Raw genomic sequence first — 12,675 nt, 5'->3', positions numbered from 1 at the left:
GGTGGCTCAGTGGTTTAGTGCCTGCCTTTGGCCCAGGGCACAATCCTGGAGTCCTGGGATCAAGTCCCGCGTCAGACTCCTGGCATGGAGCCTGCTTCTCCCTCCTCCTGTGTCTCTGCCTCTCTCTCTCTCTCTACGTCTATCATAAATAATAAATAAATAAATAATAAATAAATAAATAAATAAATATTAAAAAAAAGAAAACAACGGACTTTTCCCCTAATGTCATGAGCAATACAAAGATGTCTTCTTGTATCTCAACATAGTACTAGAAGTTCTAGCCACAGTAATCAGACAACAAAAATCAGGAATCCAAATCGGTAAGGAAGAAGTAAAACTTCTACTCTTTGAAGTAGAGATCATACTATATTTGGGAAAGCCTTATAGATTCTAACCAAAACCACCAGAATTGATAAATGAATTCACTAAGGTCACAGAATAGAAGAATCAATATACAGAAGTCTATTGCCTTTCTATACACTAGTAAAGAAGCAGTAGGCAGAAAGACAGTAAAACAATCCCATTTAAGAAGAAACTCAACTAAGGAGGTAAAAGACCTGATCTTCAAAAACTAGAAAACACTAAAGAAAGAAACTGACACAAATGGACAGATATCCATGTTCATGGATCGAAACAACAAATATCTTTAAAATAGCCATACTACCCAAAGCAATCTGCAGATTTAATTCATTCCCTCTCAAAATACCACAGCATTTTTCACAGAACTGGAACAAGTAATCCTAAAGTTTATATGGAACCACACGAGACCCCACATAGCCAAAGCAACCTTGAATAAGAACAAAACTAGAGGTATTACAATCCCCAATTTATTATTATTTTTTGACAATCCCCAATTTCAAGACATCCTACAAAGCTGCAGTAATCAAAGCATTACAGTACTGGCACTAAAACAAACATGTAGGTCAATGAAACAGAATAGTGAGCTCAGAAATAAATGCATGATCTTATCAATTTATGCTCGACAAGGGAGGCAAGAGCACACAATGGGGAATTAAGCCTCTTCAACAAATGATGTTGAAAAACCTGGACAGCAACACGCAGAAGAATGGAACCAGACCACGTTCTTACACCTTACACACACACACACACACACTAAAGAAACTCAACATGGATTAAATACCTAAATGTGAGACCTGAAACCATAAAAATCCCAGAGGAGAGAGAGCACAGGCCGTAATTGCTCTGACATCGGCTGTAGCAACATTTTTCTAGATATGTCACCCGAGGCAAAGGAAACAAAAGTAAAAATAAACTACTGGAACTATATCAAAATGAAAAAGCTTCTGCACAGTGAAGGAAACAACCAAGAAAACTAAAAGGTAGCCTATGGAATGGGAGAAGGTATTTACAAATGATATAACTGATAAAGGCTTAGTATCCAAAATATATAAAGAATGGATACTAATCAACACACACACACACACACAAAAAAAAAAAGAAAGAAAAAAAAGAAAAATAAATAATCCATTTTTAAAAAGGGCAGAAAACATGAATGGATATTTCTCCAATAAGATATACAAATGCTCTACAGACACGTGGGAAGATGCTCAGCATCACTCATCAAAGAAATGCAAATCAAAAGCACAGTACCATCTCACACCTGTCAGAATGGCAAAAAAAAAAAAAAAGAAAAGAAAAGAAAAAAAAAAAGAAAAGAAAAGAAAGAAAAAAAGAAAAAGAAAAAGAAAAAGAAAAAAGAAAGAAAAAAAAAAGAAAAAAAAAAAAAGCCCACAAGAAACAACAAGTGTTCATGAGAACAATGAAGAAAAATAATACCTGTCTATTGCCGGTGGCAATGCAAGCTGGTGCAGCCGCTGTGGAAAACAGTATAAAAGTCCCTCTAAAATCAAAACTAGAATCACCAGATGACCCAGCAATTCCACTACCTGGTATTTACCCCATGACTACAAAAACACTGATTCAAAAAGATACATGCAGCCCTATGTGTATTGCAGCATTTTTTTTTACAACGGCCCAATTATGGAAGCAGCCCAAGGGTCTGTCCTTTTTTATTTCCTTCATTTATTTTTTTTTAATTTTTAAAGATTTTATTTATTTATTCATGAGAGACAGAGAGTGAGGCAGAGACACAGGCCGAGGGAGAAGCAGGCTCCATGCAGGGAGCCCAACGTGGGACTCAATCCCGGGCCCCGGGGTCATGCCCTGGGCCGAAGGCAGGTGCTAAACCGCTGAGCCGCCCGGGCTGCCCGGGTCTGTCCTTCAATAGATGAGTAGATAAGGAGGTGTGGTACGTGGGTCCGATGCAGTATTAACTGGTCATAATGAAGCATGGAAGCGTGCCCCTTGCAACTACACGTCGGGATCCAGAGAGTGTAACGCTAAGTGAAATAGGTCAGAGAGAGACAAATACTCGGTGATTTCACTCATATGTGGAATTTAAGAAACCAATGAACCAAGGGGGAAAAGAGAAAAACAGACTCTTAATTGCAGGGAGCCAGCTGGTGGTTGCGGGGGGCGGGGGTATGGGGGGAGCTGGGTGAAACAGGAGAACGGATCAAGGAGCTCGCACAGCCCGCCAGGCACGGGGTAGCGCCTGGAGCGAGCCAGCACGCCGTGCACCTGAACCTGACCTAGCTCTGTGCCTCGACTGTACTGGAATGAAAAGCACCACCCCTGCCTCCCCCTGCCTCCCCCTCACTCTCCTATGCAGACTGTCCGCTCAACAGCCTCTTCTCCTAAATCTGGATCCGAATGTTTGTGTCCTAGATTCCCCTTACTTTAATATTTTTTAGGTGTACGAGGGGCCCCTGTGACACAGAGTAAGAGAATGTCCTCGACCTGTCACCAGAAGGCGACCACGCTTTGCCTCTAATTTTCCAACCGTATGTCCTCCTCCCTCTCTGTCCCCCTCAGCACCGCGGGACACACTCGAAGCTCTTCCCCTCTTGCTCGAGATGTGTGTCTGTAAGATCCCTGACCGAAAGCCTGCGGTCACTCGCGATCCTGAACAGGGCCTTTCCCGTGCAGTGGGAGCCGCACCCGCTCCCGGGCGCCCGCTTGCCAGCAGCGCTGTGCTGGCATCTCTCGCAAGCCTGGGGCAAAGGCCTCCCCCCTACCCCGTCGGGGCGCCAGGAGAAGGGAGTCCTGCCTTGCTGACTCCCGGGGCCCCCACGTGGCGGGGCCCGCGGAGCACCTGCTGACAGCAGCTGCACCCTGGGGCGCTGGGTGTCTCTTCATTTTGGAGACTTTAGAAAAGCGGCACTGGTACGAGAACATGCAAGCGTTGTGTCCTGGCAAGACCTCCTCCCTGGACTCGGGCTCTGCAGGCCGGGAACGCTCACGACACGTCTCGGGGACTTGCCTGCACCCTCCCGGGGCTCCCGGAGGCCCCACATGAGTGCTGGTGAAGCACGCGCTCGGGCCCGGGGACGCAGGAGGGGGTCCCTGCTTCTTGCTGATCTGAGGTCGCAGGGAGACAGAGGACGGCGTCAAAGGAACAGGCACAATGAATTCGGGGGAAAACTCGCCACCTCTGACCTTGGGGAACACGGCAGGTGCATCCGTGACCACAGGGCCCGCGGGAGCCGGGGAGGGCCTGCCACCCCAACGGCGTGGAAGCCAGGGGGCCCAGTCTGAGCGTCGCCTACCACTTGGCTCAAGGGTCCCCTGAGCTGGCACTGAAACCCCAGGTGAGGGGGACACAACCAGTGCCTATTTTCAGGCACAGTTTCCAAGCTCTGGATGGGGGAGTCCTGCCATCAGGAAACACACCGCTGCCTTTTCATTCTTGGCTTCGCTGCTGAGTAACCTGCGTCCGGTTGCTCAATACGGATCCGATGGATCAGGTCGGATTAAGTGAGCAAGGGGCCTGCGGGGGATGCAGCTGGGCTGGGCCATTCAGGGCTCCTTGGGGCAGGAGACCAGACGGGCCGCGAGGCTCCTCTCTGCCAGCACCTTTCTCACTGGCACCGGCTCCGAAGATCGACTGATCTTCTGTGGGATCCCCTCCCTGCGAGCACAGTCAACGGCCCAGCACCTTCATGCAAGGCGAGCACAGCTCTTCCCGCCCTGCGTGTCTCGGCTTCAGTCACCGACGAGAGCGACTTCTGGAAACCCACGAGCCACAGCGCGCGGGTCGGCCTGCCTGTGACTTTTTATTTTTTATTTTTTATTTTTTTTTAATTTTTATTTATTTATGATAGTCACACACACACACACACAGAGAGAGAGAGAGAGAGAGAGAGGCAGAGACACAGGAGGAGGGAGAAGCAGGCTCCATGCAGGGAGCGCGATGTGGGATTGGATCCCGGGTCTCCAGGATCGCGCCCTGGGCCAAAGGCAGGCACTAAACCACTGCGCCACCCAGGGATCCCTGCCTGTAACTTTTTAAAATTATTTTTATATTATTTTATTTATTTATTTATTTATTTGCTTGCTTGCTATTTATTTATTTATTTAATTTATTTAATTTATCTATTTATTTATCTATTTATCTATTTATTTATTTTCTGCCTGCGACTTCTAACAAAGAGCGGAGGGGGGTGTGTTGAGGCAGAGATCCCTCCCCTTCAGCAGTGAATAGTGTCCATTCGGAGCCGGAGCTCATCGGGCACTCTAGAGTGGAGTGACACATTGCTTCCTTTACTCCCTCACTGACCTAGCAGGTGTTTGCTGGGCGCGCCAGGAACGCGCTGGCGGCCTCCCCGGATGGAAAGCTGGCCCGCACTCAGGCGGTGATAAGACCTTTCATGAGAGCAGGAACTCCACTGGCTTCTTCCTTGCAAAATGTATCCTCAGAACCGTAAGCAAATAAGGTCATCGGCGCCTCTGGGCCCGCGAGGACCGACTGGAGGCCCCCCGGGGGCCAGCCCGCCCCTTCCCCAGGCGCCGCAGCTTCTCCTTGGCCTGCACGCACCCTGTCGCCCACAACCTCTTCTCACCCCTGCTCTTAGCAGCCCTGCTGAGCTCGTTCCCCGTGGGGCCTAGTGCTCGGGTGTCCACATGGCCTCGGGCCCCCGATCCCTGGGAGCCCCTGACGCACCCTGCACCTGGGTGCCACGGCCCCCTCTGCTTCCCAGCACCCCTTCCCCCTGTCCGAGTCGTCTAGCTGGACAACTGAACAACCACGACCATCCATGTGCTTCCATCCCTCGGGCACTGGGGAGTGGCACTGAGCGCCATGGAACTCTAGCCTCGGGCGACAGCAAGACAGATTCAATACTTTGAACGGGGTCCAGACGTAATTTGAAGTGTCTGGGGTCCAAGCAGGACCAACGAACATCCGCGCGCTTCAGCGTGAGGGCCTTTCCTTCGCCACTGGGCATCTAAGCACAAGGAAGAAACAGCCGCTCGCAGGGACACGCGGCCCCTGAGTGCCAGCCTCGCTGTCGTGGCAGGAGATGGAGGGACACACGGTATAAACCAAATAAACCATTTTAAATTGAGCAGTGGCTCCAAGCCCAGGACTAGGGCTGCCGTAACAGCAACAGTCTATCAACTTCCAGAGGTTTCAGATGGATTCTGAGCTAGGCGGTTCGCGACTCTCAGTTTTCATTCAATTCTCACTACACCCAATCGTTTTTACGGAACGATTATGATTCCCATTTTGGAGATGAGAAAACTGAGAGCGACTGAGGAGACCTAAGATGCCAGAGTTGTATGGCCATCGAACAAGGCCAGCGCCACGACTCGAGGTTTCTCTGAAGCACGAGCTACAAAGGTAGATTTCTCCTCGGTATCCTGGGTCGGACACAGTGATTATCCTGGCAACCGGGCCCCACGCCAGGAGGAACGCTTCTCGAGTGCCACCGAGCTAGCGCTTTCCCCGGGACAGTCGGCCGTCCTTAGTGAAAAGCCTCGTCTGCAATATCGTGTGCAGCCCACCGTTGCGGGCCAGAGCGATGCATCATCACTAACCCAGGAGCAACTGCACGTTCCTGCTTTAACATGCTTTCAGGTAAGCAACGGGGGTGCTTCCTGTACGTGCCAAGTGCCAGCTCCCTCGCACTGTGCCCTCACATCACCAGTCTCCCCGCCCTAAGACCGGCACTCGGTGCCTCCAAAAAAGCCCCCGCGGAGACCCTTCTAAGCAAGTGGATTCCCCTCCTGTTCCCCAGTGTTCCTGATGTCCCCTCCTGTGAAGCACACCGCTCTGCTAGGTAGGCCTCGGCACCCCGTTCAACCTAGAAGAAACCTATGCTCGGTCTGTCCGACGGGCGCCAGGCCCACCGCAGCTCACCGAGATATAACCTCATCACTGCAGCAATAACGACAAACAGATACAAAAACCTACAAAAGAACACCTGGGCTTTCTCCATCTTCCTCCGAGGCACTGTAGGGCGCCGAGACACCACTGACTGGGGGGAGAGAAGATGCGGTTTTGTTCAGAAAAGTGGGCTCCTGAGCTGTCACCTGAGCGTGTGACTCGGCAGGAGATGGCCTCACACAAAGGCTTCCAGTGTAGGGGACTCAGGGCCGCTGCAAGAGCTGCCGTCTCTGCGGTGGTCACCGAGGATCGCTGTGCCCTAATGCGCACTACTGTGCACCGTCCTCGGTTCTCTGTTCCTCTGTTCCCGGATTTCTGAAACAGCTGAAGAACGGCAGTGTGAGCAACCCCAGGGCCCTGCTGTGCGCCCGAGGCAGTACGCCCAGCCCCGGCCACACGGGCTGGAGTCGAGGGGCTGCTGCTGCCCAGTGTGAGCTCCTCCACCGCAGCCCGTCCAGGCCGCGGCCTTCGGCTTCACACCCAGGACCTGCTCCTTCACTGCTTCAGCAAACTTCGTGGCCGTCCTGGAAGCTCCATTAGAGCATGAGTTGGAAAGGAAAGAAGATCTGAGAGAGGTGTCTTCCGTGAGGGCGTCCAAGAACGTGCCGTCTGCAGCTCAGTGGCATGGGTGCCGGTCTTGCCCCTTCACCCAACACCCGCTTGCGATGAAACCTGGGGCACGTTATTTAACTGTGTTGAGTTTCCTCGTCTGAAAAATGCATATGGTCGATTTGTCAGCAGTGTGGGGGTTACGGGGTCCCAGCAACACCCCCGATCCTGCAGAGCTGAAAATCCAGATATTCGAAAAGCTCGACTTTTGATAATCTACTGTTGACCAGAAGTCTTATGATGACATCAACAGCTTTTAACACGCGTCCTGTAGGTTATGTGTATCGTATTCCATAGTCTTATGATAAAGTAAGCTAGAGAAAAGAACCTGTTATTAAGGAGCTCAGAAGGAAGAGAAAACACACTTTCAGTATTATATTTGCTGGAAAAAGTCTGCATACGAGCGGACCTGCGCGGCATAAGCCGTGTTGTTGAGGGACACCTAAGTTCTCCGAGTGTTGTGAGAATTTAATGCGTCGTAGGACTTCCATAATCCTTTTCCCAGTGTTTAGTTACTCAGCTACGTTTGCCTTCAACCTCCCCCACCATGGCCAACGGCAGCCACGCACCACAGTCGCAGAGCACGGGGTTGCTAGCAGCAGAGACACGCCGCGCAGGCCCGATCTCCCGTTAGCCCAAGGACGTCTCCCTGCTGGCTCACGCGGGGAGCTGTGCCCGTCGACTGATGGCAAGCTGGGCCTGTTAGCACTGAGGGGCTTGTGGAGGGCCACGGCGAAGCATCTCAGCCTTGGTTAAGTGCATCTGACACAAGAGGATAAAGCACGACATCTCCATTCTCATTAAGAGATAACAGATGGACTTCCCTAGGATCCTTTTTTTTTTCTTTTTAAGCTTAATTTCACTTGCTTAAATCTTTGTCTGATGAGATGGCATCCTGAGAATGATTTAAATTGTTCTCCTGGGAATGATTATTTCTTTTTCTTTATTAGGACCTCCTCCCTATAGATTCTGTTGTCCTCGGTGATTTTAATCTCTGACTTGTCCAAATACAATAAATCTCCCTTTAATTTTTTTTTTTTTTTTTTTTTTTTTACCCCAAGACCTGGTCTGCGGCTTTGGAAGATAAACATTACATGATGGGCTAAACACTAAAAACCAAATCAAACAAGTTTCTAAGCCATTTTCATGTGACTCCAATTTGTCCTAAAGTTCTCTGTGATCTTATTTCTATTTTCTTTTATGATTTAGAGGGAAAAAATGGCTTAATTGTGCTTTTAAAGTTCCTTGATTTATGATCACCTCAGCTTATATATTACAGCTAATAATTAAAGGTTTTTTTCTTCTTTCTTTCTTTCTTTCTTATTTTATTTTTTTTATTATTATTTTTTTTGGGGGGGTATGTTCTTGCTTGCTGGTGCTAAAGAGGTTACAGGCAAACATTCCAAGGAAAGCAGACTGATATCTAAGTTCACAGACCCACATTTCTTGAGATATTTGACCTCCTGAGTTAAACTTCCTTATTGGCCAAAATATGCCTATGTGGTTTGTTTAGTTTTCAGTCTCTGGGTAAAAATTAATTAGGTCATGAATTAAGAGTTGGCGATGACTCTCATTGTTTCAACAGAGTCTGATATATTTTAAACCCGGTGAGGTTCACAGACAAGCCGAGGGTCTTTACGTGGGCAGGGCCATTCTGTATTTGCTGCTTACGTGAAACCACCTGTAAAACTGAATCTGGGACATATTTGAGTGATTTATCTCAAGTCACGAAGAAAATTAACCGGTCTACACTTGATAGATTTTGTAATCTGATTATTATAGTGCATTTATTAATGACAAAAATCATTTCTACTTTAAAAATGACCTTGCCTAATTATCTTACTGGTACACATGGAGGCTTGTTTTTCCTTTTTCATGTTTATCATGATCCATTTTTAAGTGTGATCATACGTTCATGGAAGGCGTTCCATCATCGTACGTTTCCACACGGAACTGCTTGTGGTCCCGACACGCGTCATCTTCCTCACCCCTCTGTCTTTCTTTACGGATATCTCAGCAGATTTCCACTTACCCTTTCATGTGCAGGTGCTTCCAGGAGCTACAAGAAGGAAAACTCCAAGAGGAACAGGGATTTTGTCTCTTTTGCTCGCTGCTATATCCCCAGTCACTGGAAGAGTGCTTGGCAAGTAGTACAGACTCAATAGATAATTATGGAGTGAACGAGCCAGCGGATGTCTTCTCAGACTTGGGTTGGTGCCCTGTCACCCTGGAGTTAACAGCTCATTCCCTGGGAGCATCTGCGTTTGTGTCTGTCCTCTTACTGGTCTATGATTCCTTGCAAATGAGTCTTTAGTTTCCTGATTGTCCCTGAGATGTGTCTTACCCACCTGCTCTGCATATTCATTTACTTTTACTCCTCAGGATGGACTGCTATAGATCCTTATAATTACGACCTCCTCGATGAATATTAAGTAAAAGCATCCATCTCATTAAAAAAAAAAAAAAAGTGTCGCGGATTAAGGCTAACTCACCTAGGTTGTATTCAATACGAGGAGGTTCTTTAAAAAGTAATTACTGCCTACATATTTTAAGGAAAAAGTGATCCTTTAGAGCATTTGTATAAAGCTCTAAAGTAATCTAAATGTATACCGTTTTTCCCAGAGGCATAAGGCAATAATATGTCTTCAACATTGTAAATTACAAAAATTTCATGTCTGTCCCTCTCCAGATGGGGTTAACATTTCTAATAAACAGGTTGTTCTATCCCTTAATCTTATCAAGAGGAACCTGCAACCAGAATAGCACGCCAGGGAAGAGAATACTACTTCTAAACCAGGAAAGATACCAGTTTCCAAAGAGCATCCTCTCTCTACAACCCTCTACTTGGTAGAGTTGAAGTTACCAATCAACCTGACTGCATGTTCTCTGCTTGCATGCAAGGTTCTTATAAAAAAGATATATTTTTAACTCTTAAATCTTTACTTTTTTGCACAGTGTTTCTATTTGTTTGTTTTTTAATAAGGCTCCCTGGAGGACACTTCCCTCATATCCAAGAACAAGGAAAAGCTGTGCTCTTCCTCAAAGCATGGATTACTCTTGTATGTCCAGCAAAATTAACTGGGTGTCTCAGAGATGTGTGCCCTGATTTCACATTACCTATGAAAACAGAGCAGGTTTTAGAGAGAATAAACAGCAGATTTTAGGTCCCACATTTTACATTTGTCATCTTTACACTCTATATTATATGTATGCCCATGAATTTTTCTTAATGTTGATTTTTATTTCCTTATTCATATCTCCAACTCCTTTAAGAATGTATTGTCTCCCTTGAATCGGTGTCGACTGTAAAGGTCTTATCAGGTCCTTTATGGAAAGAACATCAGATAATATGCAAAATGTATTTTGTTTGGAAATAAAATGAATACTATGTTCCTTTTGCATGTTTGGTATAATAAAATATTGGTGAGGCAGACAGAGTGCAGATTCCCAGAGATGGTTTAGCCCTAAATTCCACCATATAGCTATTGTTTAGAGACTCAACAGAAACGCCATTACCGGGCAAAGAAGGTGTGTTCACTGAAAATTGACTGAAAGGCTAACATGTTATTTTAACAACCCTAGAACATCCTTCTAAAAAATAATAGAAAAAGTCACAGTTTCACATGTAATTTACGAAAGCAATTATATTGAAGTCACAGTTTTAATAGTCCATGGTTATTGTGTATTAAGCCCTAAAAACAAAACAAAAAATCATCTATAATTTCATCTCTTCAAAATAATATGTATCAATAGTACAAAGTTTCCTTCTGGGTTTTCTGTCTGCCTAGGCACATATGCAGGCATGTGGTCTAAATACGTGAACCAAAATAAATAAATAAATAAATAAATAAATAAATAAATAAACAAACAAACAATAGTTTCTATACTGTATATAACATTTATGTTTGGTACATTTGTTTAAATTGTGGTGTACAGTTTTTAAGTTCTATTTTTTTTTTTACCTACCCTGTCATACGAAATCTTTCCCCGTATTTCAATACCCAAAACATTACTTGTAATGGCTGAATAATAGATACATGATATAAGACTATTTGGATATAAGAATGTTTCCTTCCCACATACATTGCGACCTTTGGTAATTGACCACTGGGCAAGTTATTTCTTATTGAGATATTTCATTCAAAGTCTCCGTGGGAACAATAAAATAGGTTCCAATGTCAAAATATCTGATGGAAACAGGGATCACATTAACCATGTGATCAGGAGGCAAAAATTGAACCCGGTCACACAAGGAAGAAATTAAATCCAGGCACTTACTAATTTCAGTAGCAATGATTGTTATGTTGTGCCATACACTTAATTCTCTGTCAAGTGGTGTTGCCAGCGTTATCTTTCCATCATCTGCATTAATGTTGAACTGTCTCTCCAGGTCAGTGTGCCGGTCGATGGAAAACCTACAAAACAGATACATCTGTAATCTACTTCAATGTTTATATGATCCATATATTCCACAGCAGACCTTTAGTAATCCTTGGAGAGTCATAGTTGTGAAGTCAAATGGATTGGGAAACTCGGTGGCATCATAATTTGTGAAATAAAATGACTGAATGAGGCACAAGAAACTTAATAATTATTGTCCAAGGAGTAATTAGCCACATATGCCACGTGGAGGTCATAAACTGCCATCAGTTTCAATAGGTAGCATCTTCAAAAACGGATGCTGATGAAGAGTTAATTGGACAATCCATCACATTTATTGGACAGCTTATGATAATTAGCAGTTGCCACAAACTATCACAGAAAACAATAAACTCAAGCCCAAAGCAGGATGATGCTGGGCAGCATTTTATTTATGGCAGTTCAAAGGAAATGTGTGTTTATGTTAAACACATATTTGACTAGACAACATGTATGTGTTGTTCTTGTGGCTGCTGGTTTGTTTTGTTTTCACGTTAAGTACATATTTAGAATTTCTACTAGTTTCTGTCCATAGACATAAGAGGGTGGCTGATTCTCTAGTAAGAATTTTTGAAGTTTGGAATACATATTTGAGCATCTTTGTTACACTACAGTCTATGAAATTAACAGTTTTTAAGTGCACAGGTTAGTTGTTCCCCCTTTGAGGAAACTCTTTCAGATAAGACACCATTAAGGTATTTTGTATCTAGAACCAACGGCTTCTCATGAACACTAGGCATCAAGATAACACAGGAATTATTTTTTTCCCCAACATTTATAGCTATCCTCTTTATACATCAAGATCTGTGTTTTGGTTATGCAATGCTGAATCCAGTAAGCTAAGCGTCTTGAGGAACACAAGACATATTTAGAAAAAAACGGCCCATATATAAGCAGTGAAATAAACTAACACAGGATAGAATGGAAACAGGGACCACTTATCACGGGCCAAGCACAGGGCTAGATGCCTCTTCCTTCTTCTGTCCTGCTCTCTTTGCTTTCTCATAGAATGAAGGAAGGGTGTTGTGGACTGAAGGTTTGTGTCGCCACAAAATTCATAGGTTAAATTCCTAATGCGCAGTATGATAGTATTTGGGAATGAGGCCTTTGGGAGGTAATCAGGGTAACATGAGGTCATGAGGGTAGGCCCCATGATAGGATTAATGCCTTTATGAAAAAAAGGAGGAGGCACAGGATGTCTCTGCTCTCCACCAATGAGGATACAATGAGAAGACAGTCATTCTATCTCTATCACTTATGTATTGCTGTTTGGGGGATAATTAATAGATTCACTGAACCTCAACTTTTTCACTGATCCAATATGGCTACAGACTAAAAATAAGCATAAATAAATCTCTAAGATACGTTCTAAAAGGACCAGAGATGTGTTTATCATTACC

At 45.2% G+C, this 12,675-nt stretch overlaps 1 protein-coding gene across 5 annotated transcripts in view; it reads right to left on the bottom strand.

Annotated features, from left to right (window-relative positions):
• Nucleotides 1-12,675, bottom strand: part of CDH8 (cadherin 8) — a 358,676-nt gene that overhangs the window by 124,982 nt on the left and 221,019 nt on the right. For 4 of the 5 annotated variants that reach the window (XM_049110768.1, XM_035716225.2, XM_025426341.3 and 1 more), the window contains one exon: nt 11,135-11,271. In XM_049110768.1, the coding sequence (XP_048966725.1) occupies nt 11,135-11,271 (137 nt within the window). Of the gene's footprint in view, nt 1-11,134; nt 11,272-12,675 lie in introns of those variants that run through there. The other variant, XM_025426344.3, reaches the window with a different exon arrangement.

This window comes from Canis lupus, chromosome 5, assembly GCF_003254725.2.
Source record: "Canis lupus dingo isolate Sandy chromosome 5, ASM325472v2, whole genome shotgun sequence".
NCBI classification, from domain to species: Eukaryota; Metazoa; Chordata; class Mammalia; order Carnivora; family Canidae; genus Canis; species Canis lupus.
This window is presented reverse-complemented; position numbering and strand designations above follow the sequence as displayed.